The sequence below is a fragment of the Mustela putorius genome, unplaced genomic scaffold (assembly GCF_011764305.1).
Source record: "Mustela putorius furo isolate JIRA1106 unplaced genomic scaffold, ASM1176430v1.1 tig00000460_pilon_pilon_pilon, whole genome shotgun sequence".
In the NCBI taxonomy this organism is placed as follows: domain Eukaryota; kingdom Metazoa; phylum Chordata; class Mammalia; order Carnivora; family Mustelidae; genus Mustela; species Mustela putorius.
In genome coordinates, this window is record NW_025421389.1 from 19,949,149 (window position 1) to 19,969,568 (window position 20,420).

A 20,420-nucleotide genomic window follows, 5' to 3' on the forward strand; every position below is an offset into this window, starting at 1 on the left:
CCTCCAGGATTATTGGTGATATTTTTGCGCAGCGGGATCCTGGGCAGTGCGGTTTCCACAGTAGTTTTCAGTATTTCCCAGAGTGCTTTCAGTACCAGCAATCAGTGTTTCTGTGATCAGCATCAGAAGAGTAGTTCTGGCAGAGAGAGGGGAGCAGTGGCCCAGGAGTGCGGGCAGGGGGCCGTGCCTGTCGCTGACCACCCCTGCGTGTCCTCTGACCAGGCCCCCAGGCCCAGGTGGTCCAGGTGAACGACTCCATGTACGGCTTCATCGGCACCGACGTGGTTCTGCACTGCAGCTTCGCCAACCAGCTGCCCGACGTGAAGATCACCCAGGTCACGTGGCAGAAGGCCACCAACGGCTCCAAGCAGAATGTGGCCATCTACAACCCGGCCATGGGCGTCTCGGTGCTGAACCCCTACCGCGAGCGCGTGGAGTTCCTGCGGTCCTCCTTCATCGACGGCACCATCCGCCTCTCGCGCCTGGAGCTGGACGACGAGGGGGTCTACATCTGCGAGTTCGCCACCTTCCCCGCCGGCAATCGAGAGAGCCAGCTCAACCTCACCGTGATGGGTAAGCTGGCCCCACCCCTCCCTCCCTGCTCGTGCGGGGGGCCCGGGGCCTGGCCATCCTCACCATGTGCCTCAGTGACCCCGTCATTTGCCTTGAGTTGCCTGCGCCCCGAGCCCCAGGCGTGGCACATCCGGTCCCTGCCAGCCCAGTGGGGCCACAGTTCACTGGGGGTTGGGGGCAGGGCCTTTGCCATGGTCAGAGCTAGAGATCGGGTTTCAGGTTGGAGCCCCACCTGGGGGCTTTGTGGGTGGCCAGGAAGCAGACCCTGCGGGGAGGGCAGGAGCCCTTGGCTGGAGCAGGCCGAGGCTCTGAGAAGGCCTCCACTTGACAGAAGCAGGTCCCAGCCGTAGAGCAGGAAGGACGTGGGTTAGGTGTGAAGCTGTCCCCGGAGAAGTGCCAAGAGGGGAGGATGGCCAGGGGGGTGTCTGGGGCCTACACACCTTGGGCGAGGCAGTGGAGCTGGTCCCATGGCGCTCTCCGCTTCCCCGCAGCCAAACCCACCAACTGGGTGGAGGGTACCCAGGCAGTGCTTCGAGCCAAGAAGGGGCAGGATGACAAGGTCCTGGTGGCCACCTGCACCTCGGCCAACGGGAAGCCTCCCAGCGTGGTATCCTGGGAAACACGTCTGAAGGGCGAAGCGGAGTACCAGGAGATCCGGAACCCCAACGGCACAGTGACCGTCATCAGCCGCTACCGCCTGGTGCCCAGCCGGGAAGCCCACCAGCAGTCCCTGGCCTGCATCGTCAACTACCACATGGACCGCTTCCGAGAGAGCCTCACCCTCAATGTGCAGTGTGAGCAGGGCGCAGGGCGGGCCGGTTCCCCGGGGTGGGCACCGCCGTCCCCTGCCCACCCACCTCCCCCCGTGCCAGCCCTCCCTCCTCCTCTGCTTCTGTCTCCTACTGCTCTCCCCTCCCCGCCCCTTCTTTCTCTGGCCTCTCAAGCCTTCCCCTCCCTCTCTCTTCCTGGGGGTGCTTTGGCCTCCCTCCTCTCTTCCCCCATCTCCTCCCTTGGCTCATCTGTCCTCATCCTTTCCTCAGTCCCCTTGCTGCTTCTGCTCTGAGGGTCTGTGATCACCACCCTCTCCCCTTCTCTCTCCCTCTCCAAGCTGGTTCCATCCATGTCACTGCTATCCACCCTCCTTTCCCTGTCCGAGGTTCCCTCACCCCGAGCCCTGCTCTCCTGACCTCCCCCTTCTCAAACATCATCCCTTGCCCCACAGATGAGCCCGAGGTGACCATTGAGGGCTTTGATGGGAACTGGTACCTGCAGCGAACAGACGTGAAGCTCACGTGCAAAGCTGACGCCAACCCCCCTGCCACCGAATACCACTGGACCACGTAAGTGCTCTAGGGCGGGCCGGGCTCCCGGCAGGGTCCCTAGCCAGTCACAGGGAGATACCCCACCCTACCTCCAGGAGCATTAAGTGGGGAGGAAATCAGGGTCTTCATTCAGGTTTCTCAGCGGGAAGGGGAGGGGCCGCGAGAGACCCCATGTACATACACACCCCCCCATCTGACAGCAGCAGGGTCAGCGGGACAAACCATTCTGCCAGAGGGGGATTCCCTCATGATCTGCCTGCTTTCCTCTCCCTAATAAAGAATTTTGTCATTTTCGTTTGGTGATCTCAGTCTGAGTCACTCCCACCCGAGCCCCCGGTATTTATTTTTATCGAGGTGTCCCCAGGGAAGCTGGCTTTCTGGAGCATCCCAGATCTTTCTTTGTTCCCATTCCTTCTCTCCAGCACCCCCAGATTCTCAAGGAGAGGGCAGCCGTCAGCCCAGCATGCCTGTGTTCATGGCGTGCTTGTCCCTTATCCCGTCCTCTGGTTCCTGGCTTCCCAGTCTTTGAACCTGGCTCTTAGAGGGTCTGGTCCGCTCCTGCAATTGGCTCTGATGGCCTGAGCCAAGGTGCTTTCCAGCTGGTGTTGTCAGCTGGATGGAACACGTAGAAAGACGGGTGTGGGGAAGTCAAGAAGCAGGCTGACGTGATAGCCAGGAGGTGGCTGCCACATTGTGTCTGTACTCTTTCTCCGGGAGGCAGAGGGCACTGGCTTGCCCAGCTCACTCTCACCCTCCGTCCACTTCCTGAAACCAGAAGCGCTTCTGAAGGTGCAGGTCGCCAGGGCCAGCTTGCCAGTGTCAGCTCTGTGTGCCTGGGAGCTGCTAGGTCCAACAGAACCTTAGCTTCATGGATCAGAAGGCAGTTCCCTGTGTTTCCCCAGGAGAAAGGCCTGTGATATGTCTAGCGGAACAATGAGATAGTGAAATGGGACTCGATTCCTCCATGAGGGGGTTCCACGAGCAGCTTGTTAAACCACAACCCAAGAAACCAGGTCTAACTGGAAGAGCACTGTGCCAGGAGTCAAAGACCCGGGCTCCAGTTCTGTCACAAGGAGCTGTGTTCCTTGACTGTGAACTTAGAGTTTCTCATCAGTTCAGTGGGACAAGTACCTTCCAGTCCTGTCTGCATTTCAGTGCTGGGACCACTGAGTGTGAAACACAGAAGACAGTTGGGGCTGTTTTTCTTCCTTCCAAGACAGACCCTGTCTGACTCATTCAGCAAAAGGTCTGGGAGTCTTGGAGGAGTTGGGTGACACTAGGGTAGCCTCTGGCGGGGAGAGTCGTAACCCTCTGCCCTGTCTCCCCATCCCCGCAGGCTGAATGGCTCTCTCCCCAAGGGCGTGGAGGCCCAGAACAGAACCCTCTTCTTCAGGGGGCCCATCAACTACAGCCTGGCAGGGACCTATGTGTGTGAGGCCACCAACCCCATCGGCACACGCTCGGGCCAGGTGGAGGTCAACATCACAGGTAGGAAGCTGCCCCCTGCCTGGCCTCTCTCTGCCCACTCACTGCTTCCTCCACAACCGATGTCCCCCACCTTTGGCTTGTGTCATGGCAGGAAGATCACGTCTCCTCTTCCTCCTCCAATTCCCCCTTGAGCTCTGGCCATTGGCCTTGCTTTGCTTTTCTGTTTCCTCTGTTACAAGGCTCTGTGTGAGACAGGGTGACCCCCGATCAGAGAGGGGTCGGAGGGAGGCAGTAAGCGCCATCTGCAACAATGCTGGGGGGGATGGGGGGGCAGTCAGGGGCGGTGTTAGAGCTGCCCGTGCCCTGTGATGCCGGCAGCCAGAGCACCTCTGTTCCTGCGGTTCAGGAAACCCACGTGCGCGGCCGGGGGAGGCTTACCTCAAGCAGGGACACTGGAGGGAAAACAAGGAGATAGCCCAGAGCCATGGTGGTCCTATGCCCCCCCACTAAATTACTGTTTTCCCTGCATCTTGCTGTGTGTCGGTGCAGAATAGGAAATTCAGCCACCTGACCTCTCGGCCCGAGGGAGGGAGCACAGGAGCTAGGATGTTCTGGGGGAGGCCTGCCATGGGCTGTGAAAGCAGCACGGGCGCCCGCGTCAGACAGCTGGGACGTGGACAGGTCCTCGAGGTGCCTGGAAGCCTCGTTGTCAGAATGTACAAAATGTGGGCCGAGTACCTAGCGCAGACCAGTCTGTCAACAAATGGCCCATGCTCTGTGATTAGGATCTCGATCTCTGTCATTATCATGATTAATGGAAGGATCAAAACAAGCCAATAGAGGGGTACAGCTGCCATCCCAAGTTCACAGCCGCAACGGGGAGTGTCTTTAACATTGTAGCTGAGCAGGTCGCAGGATAGGGAAGTGACAGAAAGAAGCGCCTGGCTAGGGAGGTGGTGTCATGTTGCTGCCACAGCCAAGATGGACAGGAAGTGACGTCAGATCAGAGGGGTGCGTGTTATGCGCAGGAAGTGATGTCAGAGGGCGCGTGTTGTGCGTAGGAAGTGACATCAGGGAGCTGTGGAGCCTGTGGGTGGTTGGACCGTCTCACCGGAGGGCAGGCACAGGACTCGGGCACGGACTGGAGAGGCCTCAGCTCTGGGCCTGGGTCTCAGAGAGGAGGAGACCTCCTTTGTGGGTATGTCCCGGCACAGCTGCCCAGGGAGCAGCCGGACGGTGTGTGGGGCCTGCGACCTGCCATTGGGACCACTCCGTCTCCCCCTCACCCGGGAAGGTGGCGTCCCTGGTCCTTCGCTGCTCTCTTCAACCCCCTGCCCTCTGCTCTCTGACTGGCTGAGGAGGAATCTGGGGAAAGCTAAGGCAGCCTGTCCTCCAGGCTCGGGTCTGGGCTGGAGGTCAGGGCAGATTCACACGCTTCTCCGCTCCTGGAGAAAATGTGGGTCGAGCTCAGTAGGAGCCTCGCAGGGGCCCGAGCTCTGGCCGTGGGGGCCACAGTGCAGACAAGGATGAGGAGTGAGGAGTATTGGTAAGGAAGCATGACCACGCCGCCGCGAGTCGTATCCTAGGAGGGTCACGCGGACAGGCCTGGGCTGTGTGTGCCTGTAGCTGTGCCTGTCAGTCTGTCATACAGAGATCATCACACTTCACTCAGGTCAGATGCCTGCTCCACTAGCTTGCACATGCCAAGCCCTCCCTGGGTGGCAGTACCTTCCCCACTGGGGGGCCACCAGCACCCTGGTCCACCCCACCCCCAGCTGGGGGACCACTGTGTCAGCCTCCACCACTCAGGCTCCTTGGGGAAGCTGCGAACCAGAAAATTAGGGGAGGAAACTGAAAAACCTGGGAGCAGTGACCCCCACCCCCCCACCTTCCCTGTGATCCTGCCCCTGGCATGAGTGGACCAGCCAGAGGCCCTTCTAGGCTTTTGGAGCCAAGGAGTGCTACCCATCCCAGAGGCAGGGCTGGGCCAGCAAAGGTAGAGCCTCCCTTCTCCCAAAGCTCAGGAGATGTGGGATGCCCGGGAGTGCAGGGTTGCTCGTCAAAGTCACCAGGTCCAGGAGCAGGGAGGAAGGGAAGGGGGCACTTGTCAGGCCCGGACTACAAAACAGAGGAAAGAAGCCAGCTGTGGAGGTGGGCCATCTCCTTGCGCTGATGGCTGCAGGGGTGCCCCGCATGGGATCTGTGGTCGGGCTTCACTGGCCCTGTGGGCAGGGGGACCAAGCTGCCGAGGGCTCCAACTGGAGGAGGCACATAGCCTCTCCTCCTGTGCTCCCCAGAGGTACTGAGTGGGACCAGGGGGTGGGGGGTAACCAAAGTCACATGCAGGAGTGGTGAGAAGGGCCTTGCATAGGGACACTCTGCTGACAGCCCAGTCAGGCAGAAGCCAAGGAAGCATGACGCTCACTGAATCACTCATTGGTGGTCCCAGGAGCGGTTTCACTGGCCAACCCGAGGGAAGGAGGGAAGCTCTCGCATCCCCTCTGGAGGCTCAGCCAGGAAGCCGGAGCCATTTCAGAGCTGCGTGTTCTTGGGCTCACGGACAATTTCCGAGCAGCCGCCACTACCACCAGACCTCATCCCGCATCAGCTAGTGTCTGTCACATTCTCTGGGGGCCCCATCCGAAGGGCACAGCAATGCCCTGGGCTCCAAGCCCCACTAGTCAGGAGGGAATGCATGAGCGAGACAGATAAGTGGAAATTTAATTTTTCATCCTGGCCATCCGTTCGGGTAATAGCTTTGCCCTGGGCGCATCTGGAGAGGAAAATGAAGAGCAGCTGGGGTCGGGGGGAGGCGGCGGGCAGCAGGGTGTGCGCCAAAGACCCGAGCGTGTGCAGGGCACGCATGTGCAGTGCACTGCCCCCACACGGACACACTTTAGCACAGGCTTCTCAGGGTCCTGGGTTCTGGGGAAGGTGGCATTTGAGTTGTTTCTATAGGGATGAGTGAGTGGGCAGTGATGGGAGGATGGGGGTTCACAGGCAGGGGAAGCTTGTGGGAGCCGAGTGGGCAGGAATGGAAGGAGTGGGCCTTTCTCTGTGTTGTCAAAGGGGATTCTCTGGAGGGTTCTCAGCAGAGAAGCGGCGTGGGGAGGCAGACGGCTTAGACCAAGCATTTGAGAGGCTGCGTGGATGGCACCAGGGGACTAGTTAGGGGCTGTACAGTGAGCTTGTCCCTAATGGAGAGCAGCAGGCCTGCGCTGCGGCCACGGGGCCGGTGGGGAAGGACACACCAGAATTTGTGTGTACGTGTCCACAGCGCCTGGGTCCCTCAGACGAGCCCATTTCCAGGATCTGAGTGCTGAGGAGCAGTTTCCTAGGGCTAGCCCTGTAGTCCCAAAACAAACCAGCGAGCTCCCTTCTCCCTCTGTGAGTGTGGGGGAGAGGTGCTCAGGGTATGGCCTTGGCCAGACTATAAAGAGGCTAGATGGGGCAGCGTCTAGCCCTGGACTGGTGCTGTCTGGAGGAGAGTCTCCAGGCTGCTCCAGGGGCAGATCAGGAGGGTGTCTGCCCCAGTTCCCACTTCTGGTGATGTCGCAAACTCATCCACTGGGGGTGACCACTACAGGGTGAAGGAAACGGGTCTTCCTCTTAGACTGGGAGTTCTCACCACCACATGTTGGTGGGGCTTCGGGGTCCATCTGGAACGGAGGGGATGTGTGAGCTTGGTATGAGCCTGCAACGGCACGTGCCAGCGCGTAAGTGTGGGTGTGTGCCTCTGAGTGTGCAAACGTGCTCTGGCAAGCCGGCAGGCGCCTGTCTGTATGCTGAGTGTGCACACGGGAGGCCTGGCTGGTGGATGGCAGCAGTGCGCAGGTGGCTACATCTGGGCCCCTGGGAGGGCTGGGGTCCAGCTCCAGCATGACAAGGCCCTGCCCGATGACACGCTGCACAGCTGCCGCGGCTACTTCGGGAAGACAGGGCTTCCCAGAGCCTGACCTCAGGCCTTCCCACCCTCCCTACGGCCACAGCTGTGCACCCTGGGAACTGTAGTTTTTCCGGCCTTCCAGCCCCATCTCCTGAGGCCAGAGCGCTTCCCTCTGCACCCTCACCTGGCATCTGAAATCCGTCTGCAGCGCCGGGAGGTCACCTAAGCCCTTCTTCTAACCTAGACTGGCCTGGACGCAAAGCAACCAAAATGACCAGGGTTCCCCCTTGTTCCCAAAAGATCCTCAGGGAAGAATCAACCTCCTTAGGGCTGAGGGGTAGGGGAAAAAAAAGTGAAACAAAAGGATCTAGAAGGGAAAGACACCCAGAGGCTCACCTCTAAGACAAGCCTTGCCTTAACGATCCATTCAACAAATACTCTTGATCTCTGGCCACCTGCCAGGCAGGTGAGGTTCTTGGGAGTACCTCAATGAGGCCAAGTCCCTGTCCCTCTGGAGTTAGTACAGAAGGACAGACCGCAAACGACAGAGGAACCACATTCAAAAAATCACGTGGTCCTGTTGAAAGTGACATGGAGAAAAGAGGAGGAGGATGAAGGCGACAAAAGGGCTGGGGCAGGGTTCGTGAGCTGCGGCTGGAAACAGGGCAGTCAGAGCAGGCCTCGGCGAGAAGGGGATCCCAATGAGAAGTGTGAGCGAGGCCTTGAAGGAGGTGAGGGGGTGACCATGGGACATCTAGAGAAGAGTCTGCCGGAGTACAGGGCAGCTGGTGCCAAGGCCCTGGGTAAGCCTTGAGCAGAGTGAGCCAGGAGGAAAGCAAGAGATGAAATCAGAGGTGGGAGCAGAGAGGCCCAGGTCATGTCGGACATTTGAAACTCTTCAGATTTGACAGGATCTCTGTGGCTGCTGTGTTCAAAAGGGTCTCCAGAGAGGAAAGGAAGAATCAGGGAAGCCAGTTGGACAGCTGTTGCAGTAATGCACGTGACAGGGGCGCCTGGAGGGCTCAGTCCGTGAAGTGTGTGCCTTCGGCTCCGGTCATGACCCCAGGGTCCTGGAATCAAGTTCTGTGTCAGGCTCCCTGCTCCCCAGGGAATCTGCTTCTCCCTCTCCTGCCACTCGTCTCTCAAGCTCTCGCTCTCTTCCTCTCTCAAATAAATATTTAAAAAATTAATGCAAGTGATCGGTGATGATGGCTTGGATTAGGGATGGAGCGATGGCGGAAAGTCCTCAGGTTCTAGATTTACTCTGAATTCGAATTTACAGACTAATTTGGGACACAAGCTGTAATCACGAAATAGGTTAATACACCAAACTCTACCATACCCTGATTAGTGGGGCCAAAAAATTCAGTCTAGTCAAGTAAAACGTCAGAGAGCTTTATTTTTTCGTTGGATCTCTGCCGTCACAGAAAGCGTAAAAATATAGTGGAACTTAGACTCACACAGCTATAACATACATGAATAGAAACAGTCCCAAATTATCATGGGGATGCCACTTCCCAACCCCTCTCCTCTTTCCTCATTCCTGAAAAAAAACAAAAAACCTTTAGCCATTCAAAAACTGAAGGAATGGAAATGGGCATGAGGGAATGAGGAAGGGCATTCCTGGAAGGGCCAACAGCACGAGCAGAGGCTTGCAGTAAAGAACCAACTTGGATGGCAAGGCTGGAGAGTTAGCCATAGCCAAGATCAAGTCCGCAGGCAGTGGGGACGTCGTTGCTACTCTTTGAAGAAGGGAGTGGTAGTGTCTACACACTGGAAATTAACCTGGTGACTGTAGACAGAGCGACTCAAAGGACAGAGACCAAATGGAGGTGGGAGATTCAAGAATCTCCTACAGGAATCTCCTACCTGGCATGAAGTGATAAAACATTGAATAGGAAGAGTCTAACAGGGTTAGATGGAAAAATTTGAAAGGAAAGGTAGGTCCCTCCATGTGAATGCCTTTCTTATTCTCTTGGCCTCTCCAAGTCCTTGCCATCCTCAAGGCTTGGCATAAGTCTTTTCCAAGAAGCCTTTGCTAGCTCCAGACCACAGTGTTCTCCCTCACCTGTACTCCTGAGGCCCCTGTCTGCCAGTGCCCTTGACTGTCTGCATGCTGCTTTGTCTCTAAGGGTGTCATTTGGGAGGCTGTTTCTTGTATTCTGTGACCAGCAAAACAGATGCTCCGTAGATGTTTGTTGATTGGGTAGATGGATGGATTGGTAGAGAGGCAGATGGCTGGATAGGTAGATGGCTGGATAGAGGGGTAGATAGGTAGAGGGATGACTTAGTGGCTTGGTGGGTGGGTGGGTGGATGGATGGATGTTTAAGGGGGTGGATAGGTAAATGGATGGTTGAGTGGGTGGGTGGATGGTTGGATTAGTGGATGGACCAGTGGGTAGATAGATCAGTAGATGGGGGCATGGATGAGTGAAGTGATGAGGTAAGTTCGAGGTGAGAACTGAAGAGTTAGCAGGCAGGGTGAAAGCACAGAGGCTAGGCTCCTGATAGCTGCCTTTCGGGCACGCCTTGTGGAAGCAACTCCCACTTTGTGGGGGAGCCATGTGCAGCCCTTTTGAAGGCAGTAAACAGATGGGACCTAGTGAAGCAGGAGAAGCTTGAAGTTCCAGGGAAACGGTTCTGGAAGTGAGCAGTAAGGACAAATACTCAGTAAATATTTATTGGGCAGCCACTTGGTGACCTGCATGGAGGACACAGTGGTGACAAGTGGCTGTGCCTCTCTCTGCCAACTCCTTCCTGGTGGAGAGGCCAGGACAGGAGCATCTGGGTGGTCCCTGCTCAGCCATGTGACTGCCGATAAATGGCCTCCCCTTCTTTTGGCCTCTGTTTTCATTGGGCCTTCCAGCCTGGACTCCCAGAAGTCCTTTCCTCTTCTAGTCTCGGGCCTGCTTCTGCTTGCTGCAGGCAGCACCCCACCCACTCCCACACAGGGGCTAGCTTCCCCTCTGGAAGGACGGAACGGACTCATAGGAAGAACAGGTTCCCTTAGAGCGGGTGATGCCCACTGAGGGAGTGAGCTGGCAGGATCCGATTCCCGGAGACCAGAACAGATGCCCTAACCATACACCTTTGCCTGGGCCTGAGTGAGGAGGGCTTAGAACAGCCTGGCAGCCCTCCCAGGCTCCCCCAGAACCTGCCCACAGCGCTCCTGACCCAGGTCAGCCGTGGTCTCCGGTGCCACCCTGTGGTGGTGCTGGGAACCGCCTCCCTCTGCCTGCCCTCCGACCCCCTTCGGCCTCTGGCAAGGAAGGCCCTGTACGGAGAGGGAAGGGGCAGCACAGGCGCTCCCCCAATCAGCCTTCCCTCCCACCTCCTGCTTCCTTTCTCTTCCCTCTACCTCTCCTGCCTCCTCCTTTCCACCCTGTCACTGGGGTGCACGTTTCTGCACACGCATTCTGCCGTGATGGCCAGGGTGTGCCCTGGCACACTCCCTCGTGTGTATGCGTCGTCACCATGTGTGTGCATGTGCACTCGCACCTCACTCGTGCACAGCCACGCTGAGCGTCTTCTGCCCCCGGCCCAGGCTGGCAGTACTCTCAGCACCCACCTGGCTCTGCAGGGCCAGACCGCTGCCAAGAACCACAGCCCTGGTTTCTGGCACTCACAGGGCGTCCCTGGGGCCAGCCTGGGACCCTGTCCTCTTCGGTGTGCCCTAGGGAGCACAGTGAAATCAGACGTGGGCACCCAGTGACCTGCAGGTGTCCGGCGCAGGCTCTCTGTGCAAAAGAACGAACTGGTGTTGCATCATTGGCTGGTGGCCTCGGGCAGGTCATTCCACTTTTCTAAGCTTCGTCCCCTCCACCCCCTGCTTCCTGGCCTTTCCATCCCCTGCCTCCTGCCACCCCTGCCGACTCCCCCCAGGAACAGACACTGACACTGTCCCCCTCCATGTCTTTTCCTCACCCAGAGTTCCCCTACACCCCGTCTCCTCCTGAACACGGGCGGCGCGCGGGGCAGGTGCCCACGGCCATCATTGGGGGCGTGGCAGGGAGCATCTTGCTGGTGGTGATCGTGGTCGGCGGGATTGTGGTGGCCCTGCGCCGGCGCCGGCACACCTTCAAGGGTGACTACAGCACCAAGAAGCACGTGTACGGCAACGGCTACAGCAAGGCGGGCATCCCCCAGCACCACCCGCCCATGGCCCAGAACCTGCAGTACCCAGATGACTCGGACGATGAGAAGAAGCCCGGCCCTCTGGGTGGGAGCAGCTACGAGGAAGAGGAGGAGGAGGAGGGCGGCGGAGGGGGCGAGCGCAAGGTGGGCGGTCCCCACCCCAAATACGACGAGGACGCCAAGCGGCCCTACTTCACCGTGGATGAGGCGGAGGCCCGTCAGGATGGCTACGGGGACCGGACTCTGGGCTACCAGTATGACCCCGAGCAGCTGGACTTGGCCGAGAACATGGTTTCTCAGAACGACGGGTCTTTCATTTCCAAGAAGGAGTGGTACGTGTAGCCTCCACCGCCAGAGCCTCTGTCTGCGCCTCTTCCTCCCCAGCCCCCACCCGCACGCCCCCTGCCCACCCCCGTGCCCTCTCCTCTGGGAGCTCAACAGAGACTCACCCAGCTGCCCAAAGCCAGCTCCACACTCCTGGGGAGCGGGGAGCCCAGGGCACACACGACCTGGCTTGGTTTTGATTTCCTCCCCGTCCCCGGCCCTCCCCATGCTGTTGTGTTCACTGTGGCTTTGGTGTTGCTGTACCTTTTCTCCCCTGACCCTCCGCCTGCCCTCTGTGTGGGGGAGCCCTATTCTCGTCTTGTGTACCTGGGCACCCTTCCAGGGTTTGGGGAGCCAGCCCTCCCCCACCCCCCAACACTGGAATCTGTTTGCGTCCTTCCCACTGGGGGTGGAGGGCTGAGGGGGCTCTAAGGGGAGAAGCCCCGCCCTACCCCCAGCTGCTGCTGCTCTTTTCCCAGGGAGAGGGAACCCAGTCCTCCCTGCCACGAGCAGCCGGGAGCTTAGACCCGTGGTCTAGACGGCCATTGCGCCAGAGAGGCAGGGAGAGGCTTCTCCAAAGGACCCAGGGTTGTCTTGTTCGTTAAGTGAATCAAGTTGAGGTCCCCACCCAGGGCCTTGGGCAGTGTATTTTCCTGGCGAGGTTGGTTTTACATTTTTTTTCCTCATTGGCCGACAGAGAATGAAGTTGGCCCAGCTCTGGTGCGTCTCTCCTCTTGATCCCTATCTGCTCCCCACACAGTGGGGCTCCAGGTGGACCCTGACCCACACTTCCCGTATGCCTCTACCAACGCATGACAGACACCTACATGCACACTCGCCGCTCATGTCCGCCCTTCCGTTCCCCCGGGTCTACATGCCCTCGCAAGCTGGACAGCACCGGGGCCCGCCCCTCTCTGCTCCACCTTTTCCCCTCCCAGTGGAGGGTGGGGACAGTCTTCAGAAGTGTGCAGGGACAGCTGAGACCAGAGCTCCCTGGAGCCTCTACCCTAGGAGCTCAGGCTGGCCCCAAAATGCTTCTTTCGGCAGGGGAGTTTCTCCCATTTCTTCCTTACCTGTCAAGTGCTGGTAACTGTTGATTCCCCTGGAGAGTCAGGGCTGGGGGGTCCCTAACATGTCCAGGTGACAGAGGTGACCGAGTACCACCAGTCAGTGGGGAAGGGAGTCGACAGGAGAAGCTCTGCAAACACGCACGAAGAGTACAGTGGGCAGCCCACCTGCCAAGTCCAATGCAGATGTTCTAGGCTTGCCAGAAATGCAAGGGGAGTGGGGTCACGAGGAATCCAGATTCAGGAGCTCCTGCTCACCCCTCACCACGTTCCTCTCTCCCCTCCCTGCTCAGCTGTAACTGGTCTCCATTTGGGGATGGGGAAGGGGTAGGGGATCCTTAGGGAAGCTTTCCCTTTGAGTTACAGGTTCCCTCCTTGAATGGGGCTCTGGGTCCCCATCAGTCACCCAAGACGAGGGCTTCCTGTCTGTACAGCCCTCTCCATTCCCCCAGCTCAAAGTGCCTCAGTTCCTCCATCTGCCCACCCTGGTCCCCCCAGCACTCTGGATAGGAAAGACCCTGGGATGGGAGAGGCAGGCTCATGCCTGCCCATTAGGGTTCCAGTTAACTCAATCCAGGCTGTCCAGGGCTCTGTGGGATGGCAAGTGTTGGGGGGGCAGGCAGCAGACCACTCTGTGCCCCAGGGGCACTGACCTACCCTGCCATAGGCTTCCCAAGGGAGCCCCAGCACCCCCTCCTCCCTTCCCTGGTGCTGCTATTGAATCCCTGCCCAGCTCTGTCTCTGCCCTGGCAACCCTGGGCCCACCAGCAGGGCCACCCTCACCTGGCCCCCACTGCCCTCACCCCAGCCCTGGCTGCCCAGTAGCCACGTAGCAGAAGTCTGAAGCCATGCCAGCCCTGGGGCAGCTCTCCCCTCTTGGCACTGGGGGTACTGGATGGGGTGGAGCTGGAGGAGAACGTTCTGAGGTCTTTCTAGCCACAGGGCAGAGGGGTGTGGAGGAGCTGGGCTGCTTCTCCTGGCAGGGCAGAGGGCTTTCTCCATGTTACATCCCACCTCACGGCACTCTGGCCCCTGTTTGGTCTCCTTGTGCCCGGGGGCTTACTTGATAGAGGCATTCTCTGTCTTCTGGAAACCATGAAACAAAGAACTCTTCCTCCTGTGTCTCCCTTATCCTGTACTGCCAATCCCTGTTCCTCCTTCTATGATGTACTTAGGAGGGCCCCTGAGCCCAGCCAAAGCACTGAGTCCCCTTTCAGACACCTCCATCCCCTCCCCCCAAGCAAAGCACAAACTGTGGGACCCATGCCACATGCATGGACCGTGTGGGAGGCTGCTGCCTGTCCGGGAGCCCAGCGGCACTCCCAGCAAGGCAGCTGCTACTCGGGGCCGAAGGCGGGCACGAGGCAGGCGGGGGTTGGCACTCGGGCCTGGGGAGGTGGGGTTTTCTGTACCTCGAGTCTGCGGGAAGGTGGGACCTGCTGCTGGGCTCCCTGACACAGCCCGCTGGCGGCAGGGAGGCCTGGCCCAACAGAGACGAGGACGCTCCGCTTCTCCTTCATGCCCCAGCATGAGCTGAGCTTCTGCCTTTGCTGGAAATGAAATAAACTTGGTATTCCTTGTGCCAAGGCGTCCCCCAGTTGTCACCCTGCCTCTTGTCACCCTCCCTGTTCTTGGCCCCCCAACCCCCTGACCCCTACCCATTTAAGATTTTGATATAGTTCTGATGTGTAAAAGCATCTGAGTCCCCTTTCATCAGAAGGAGCTGAAAAGCAGCAGCATGGGATTGGTGATCGTGAGCAGGCGCGCACAGCCACCTCCAGCCCCGTCCACGCATGCGCGGGGCACCCCCACCCCCCAACAGACCCAAGCACAGGTGCCCTGGGCGTGCACAGGTGCGCACGCGCGGCCGGGGCCGAGGACTGGGCTGGTCCTGCTGAAAGCCCCACAGGAGAGAGGTGAATTCCCAGTGCTCAGGCCATTAGAGAGACTCATGGGAGCCTTGTTTCCCTGGACCTGTGCCTCCTCTGCCAACCTCCTCCTATGTGCCCAAGCCACTGGTGCAATAATTTTTTTCTGCCATCCTCCGAGCAGAGGAATCGGGAATTGTGTTTGGTGGATGTGAGCAGCTCACCCAAGGGGCAGGGGTGGGGGGTGCTCGCAGGCCTCCAGGGGCCCGGGCAGACCTCGGAAGCCCAGCTGCCACCAGGAGCCCGCTCCTACGAAGGACTGGGCAGGACCCTCCCAGGCCCCCGCACCCACAGAGAGCCCTGCTCTGGCCACGGGCGCCCCAGGGGGGCAGGCCCTGGGGTCCTGGGGCCTCTCGCTGCTGCTGTCCCGCCGGAAGGCCAGAGGAGCCCCTGTCCCACCGGTGCTGCTGCTCTTCTGACCCCTGCTGTGAGGAACAGGATTCTAGGCCAGAAAACAATGGTTTCCTCTTTTTGTATAAAATGGAAACAAAAATCCAGGAGAAGCTGCCACTCCTCACCTCTGAGTGCAACCCGCTACCTTGCCTTCGGTTTCTTCGTCACCGTGTCGTCTTTGGTCCCGGGGACGGCCCAGCAGGTTCTCCTGGTTCTGACCCAGGGTGGGTGTTTGCATCACCCCCTTTTACTTGTATTAAAAAAAAAAAAAAAAAAGATGGGTTGAAAAATGTACTGAGGAAAAAAAATGTACTTTTTTATAAATAAAGTGTTTAAAACAACCCGGGTTGTCTGTGTCACTCCTCACCTCCCAACGGAGGCTGTGCCCTGGTCCCCAGCCATGGGTGTGGGGACAGGGTCAAGCTAGAGACAGGCTGGCAGGGAAGTGAAGGGAAAGGAGACCCCACCCCGCACCAGGGGGCCCGTGTTCTGGGATAGCAACGCAGACCCCTCCAGGACCCCGTCCCTGGTGTGAGGGGCCTGCCTGAGACCTCATCCCAGCGCACAAGCTGCCACGAAGCCTCCCCCACCCCCGGGAAGACTGTGGGCAGCAGTGGCAGGCCCAAGTGGGGAGGCCTTCAGGCCACACAGCCGGAGAGGCTGGGGGCTGGCTGAGGCAGCCCTCCCCCCACCCCACCCCGGCTGGCCCTAGTCCCTGCCTCCCTGCCCCACAGCAGCACACTTCCCCCTCTCTCCCACTCCCTGCTGTCCTGCTCCTTCCTGCCAAGTCCCCTCCTGCTGTTGTTTGGAGGAGAAAACCAGCACTGGCACACCTGTCATGTCAGACAGACGGGACAGGGGAGAGATGGGGAGCTTTATCCTTTCATCTTTTGTTTCGAGGAGACCACCAGGACCTGTCCCCTGCCAGCTCTCTCTGCCAGAGACCCAGCTACTCATCTCTCCAGGGGACTGGTTGCAGAGAAGGGCTCCTCCTTCCTTGGTCACCTCCCCTCCCAACTCCAGCACCATCTGCTTCCCATCTCCTGGGCTGGAATGCAGGACAAATCGGTCTTGGGTGGGAGTGGCAGGGGGTCACACCCCCCCCATCATCACCAGTAGCATCTCCTTTCACTGAAATCCACACCATTTGCCCCTGAGGAAGGTGGTGGGGGGTGGGGGAGCGGGTGTTGGAGGCCAAGGTGGTCCTTCCATCCGGCTCATCTGGGCTGAAGCCCGTCCTCAACACCTAGGATCCAGTGAAGCGTGGAGGCGGGGGCAGGCAGAATCGGGGAATCCGGCATGGAGAAGGAGCCAGCAGCTGTTGGCAGCTGGCTGGGCCCCTAGCTGGGAGGCCAAACCAGCACCCTAGACTGTTTAGATGCTGGTTCTCGAATGAGATGCAAATTGGTTGTTTAAGTGGTCACTTCCTCAGTTTTCCAGGCTGTCCGTTTAAGTTAATTTTTAATTTGCACAGGCAATAAATGCTTAATTACATTATTAATATATTGGAAAAGAGCAGTGGACAGAACGTCCTAATTGGCATTTAACTAGAGCGTTCCGGCAAATTAGCCAAGACTTTCCCCAGAAGCGGAAGGAGGGCCAGCCAATTAGTCCCAGGCACAGGCTCTCCAGGCCAGGAAGCCAGATCCGGCCCCTTCCCCCAGGGTCCCAGGAGTACAGACAGGGCACACCTCACTCTCTCGTTGCTAGTTGAGCTAGGCTCAGGAAGAACTTTCCTGGTTAGGCTCCTTCTGCCCAAACCTCAACCCTCAGCCCTGTCCCCACATCCAGAGGACAAAATGCTAGGTGACCTGGGGACAGAACCTACCAGTGTGGCTAAGGTCCCCCTGGGGTGTGCCCACCACTGCCTTCAGCTGTGGGCCTGGGACTAAGATAGCTAGGCAGCCAGAGCTCCTTTCTGGGTACCATGGAGGCCCCTCTCCCTTCTTCCTTACCTCGAGCACTCTGATTGTAGGATGTTGAAGAGAATGAACTTGATGAACGGAGGAATTCATTGTTTTACTCATGCATGCATTCATTCATTTGGCCACTCTGGGCCAGGCCACTCCTGAGTTTCTGTAATGATCCCGCCCAGAGTCCTTCTTTCAAAAAATTCTGAGCGTCCAGGGGTCCCAAATTCCAAAACAGCCAGTGCCTGCTGGCCACAAGTTGAAGCAGAACTGTGCATAAAACCCTATGGGTAGCACAGAACAAGAATGTCTTCATTTTACTTGGGAAGGTCTGAAAGGCTTGTGATGTTTCCCCTGGGCCTAAAGGATGTGTAGGGGTTCTCCAGACCAGAAGTGTTTAAGAGGATCCCAGGCCAACTTGAGAATTTAGCACCTTGTATTAGCTCTAAAAGATCATTCTAGCCCAACATGCTCATTCGACCCAATGAGAACTGAACCCAGGAGAGGAAGCTAAGGCTTGGGGATGAGACCATCAGAACGCATGCGCTGAACCAGCTCAGGGGCCCAGAGCCAGGTCTCAAACAGCAGGAGGGGGAAGAAAGCCAAGAAAGGGGGTGGCACCAGCCTAACTCTGGAGAATGCTAGACCCGACACCAGTTTCAGTTCGCTCATGGAGCAGTGTGAACCCCCGTGGGTTATAAACGGAGTTTGTGGGAGCCACATTTGGTGTCGAGCAGAAAAGATGGTAGGATTCTGACGCCACTGCCAATGTGCATTTTCTTCCACGCCACCAAGCAATAAATTCACTCCAGACATTGTCAACCTGGAGGGAGCATCAGATCCCAGAGGCTAGGGGCATGGTCCCCCAAGACTGCCCACTGCCTTCAAACATCAGGGTCACATCCAACTTGTCACCTCTGCTTCTGACCCACAGGCTAGAAATGAAAGGTTCCTTGGGTTCAATTAGTTTGCTAGAGTGGCTACAGAACTTAGGAAACCAGTTAACTCAGTAGATCACCTGTTTATTAGAAAAAGTTTTAATTCCTAGAAGAGCTGCATTTAAGTCAAGGCGCATGGGAAGGGGCGGGGAGCTTCTCTTCCCGCATCTGCCTGGGGTCACCAAGCCAGAAGCTTCTCCAAACCCTGTCCCTTTGGGCTTTTATGGAGGCTTCAGGACACAGGCATGATTGACTAAATTATTGGCCACTGATAACTGAGCTCAATCTCCAGCCCCTCGCTCCTCCCTGGAAGTCAGAGGTGGGGTGGAGAGTTCCAACCTTCTAATCACACGGTTGGTTGCCCTGGCAGCCAGCCCCCATTCTTAGGTGTTTTCCAAACTTCATTAACTTAAACCCAGGTGTGGTTGAAAGGATCTCTTACGAGTATCAAGATACCTTTATCACGCTTATCACTTAGGAAATTCTGAGGGTTTTAGGAGCTCTGTGCCGGGAACCAGGACAAAGACCAAACACATGCTTCTTATTACAAATCTCAATTATCCCAGGTGGTATCTGCCCTGTGTTTGGAGAATGGGAGGTAGGTGGGTCAGGGGGAAGGGTGCAGGAGGAAAGGCTTCTGTGAAAGCTGGCGGGGAGACCCTGCTCCTGGAGGCACCTCGGCCCTGACCCAGTCCTGGGGTCTGGGTACTGGCTTCTGTGGTCCCCAAACCCAATTTTCTGCCCTGATTTACAGCCTGATTTACCCATCTAGTGGGCCCATCCCCACTCTACTTCCACACCACCAGCTCCCAGCGGAGAGGCTGAGGCACAGCCCTCTTCCCTCCCTCCCCTCCGCCAACCACACCCTCCCCAGCGCGCAGGCGCAGGCGCACCACAGCAGAGGGCCTCATACCCGTGTGCGCGTCCCCAGCTCACCTTGATCTCCTCCAGGGAGGCTCAGGAACAGCCCTTCTGGGGAACCAGCTCCAGGGTACCATCAACGCACATCACAGGCTCCACTGAGCCAAAGAAGTGAACTCTGCACACACATGCCTGAGTCACTGGGGACTTAAAAACATCAGTCATGCAGGCCCCAGCCCCCATTAATGGAGTCAGAGCTCTGGGCGCGTCGTCAACAGGCCACCCTGCAGACTCTAATAGTGCAGAAGCACCGGCCATGCCAGGTGTCACTGAGGAAGAAGCAGAGCCTGAGCTAGGAAACCGGACGGAGGGGTGGCAAAGTGGGTGATTTGGTGGGTGAAGCATGTAAGAGCTGGAGCGCCAAAAGTGCTGTTCATTGGGCTGTCAGTCACCTTGATCGTCACCTTCAGCTTCCACACCTGGGCCCCGGCTGCTGGTGACAGCAGTGGGGGACAGTAGGGAGCCAGGATGGGGACCTACCTGTAGTCCTCGGGACACAGGCTCTCTGCAGGTAGACCGTTCCTCGGCGCCTGTGTCTGAGTCCACGCCGGAAGGCAAAGTAGGATTCTGAGGTAGAAGACCAGGCAGGGGCTCCAACAGGCCCTCCTGGAAGGGAGACTCTTGCTGCGTAGTGTTACCACCTGGGAGGGAGGAAGTGGACGCGCTCCCCAGCCCCCATGATGGCCAGTAGCAATTCTCTGAGATGATGGGGGATGTGCTGGGAGAGGCAGAGGGGAGGACGGCCAGCCTGTGCTGGAGAGCCCTTTGTCTGAGGACCAGCCCCAGGGAGTGCTAGAGGCCTTCTCTGAGGAGGGTATCCTGCGCCACAGGGAGCAGGCCTTTGGGGATGGCTGACTCAGAGACCACATGCTGGGGTCCCCTCAGCCCGAACTCACACCCATGCTCCCCTTAGTGGCCAGTACCTTCCCCTTGTGCTACGCTCCCAGGACCCTCAGCCCCAAGAGAGCTTCCATGCCAACAAGAGTCAGCAAGGACTAGAACCCACTAGCTGCCCTCCCCCACTAGGCTGAAAGCCTCTTAAAGGCTGGGAGCACATCTAATTCATCCCCAGCACCTGGCCCAGGGCAGGCACACGGTGGGTACCCCAAAATGGTGGAACCAAACTGAACTTATCAAAGTGAAAGTCAGAAGGCCTACCAGGCGGAATGGCCCAAACTCCCTCAAGGTAGGGCTTTCCTTCAAGCATGCCAGTTACCTCTGATGACGGGCAGCTCACTACCTCTCAAGTTAGGGCCACCATCATTGAGCAACTCCTCTATTGAGATAAAATTTCCCTCTGCTAAATTTCACCCTTGGTAATTCCTTGACCTTCCTAAGATAGCCCTTCAAATGTCTGCAGATGGTTAGTCCTGGCCAAACCTCTTCATATACTTATCCCTCTGCTGTAATCACCAGGCCACTTAGCAGCACATCTGTTAGGCGCCTGAACTTGAGAGTCAGGCAAACCTAGGTTCAAGGCTAGGCTCAGCGGACCAGTCATTACGGAAAAGCATTATCCCAATACCGGCACAGAGCAAGCTCTCAAAGTCACATCAAAAATCCCGGTTACCTACAGGCTTTGCATTTTTTCTCTCT

The 20,420-nt window shown here is 58.0% G+C and overlaps 1 protein-coding gene across 1 annotated transcript in view; it reads left to right on the forward strand.

Annotated features, from left to right (window-relative positions):
• NECTIN1 (nectin cell adhesion molecule 1) overlaps positions 1 to 14,316 on the forward strand; it is a 60,446-nt gene extending 46,130 nt beyond the window's left edge. The window contains exons 2-6 of the mRNA XM_004750060.3: positions 223 to 573; positions 1,065 to 1,367; positions 1,796 to 1,913; positions 3,232 to 3,383; positions 11,138 to 14,316. Of these exons, the coding sequence (XP_004750117.1) occupies positions 223 to 573; positions 1,065 to 1,367; positions 1,796 to 1,913; positions 3,232 to 3,383; positions 11,138 to 11,685 (1,472 nt within the window). The 3' untranslated portion in view covers positions 11,686 to 14,316. The remainder of the gene's footprint in view (positions 1 to 222; positions 574 to 1,064; positions 1,368 to 1,795; positions 1,914 to 3,231; positions 3,384 to 11,137) is intronic.
• The last annotated feature ends 6,104 nt before the right edge of the window (positions 14,317 to 20,420 follow it).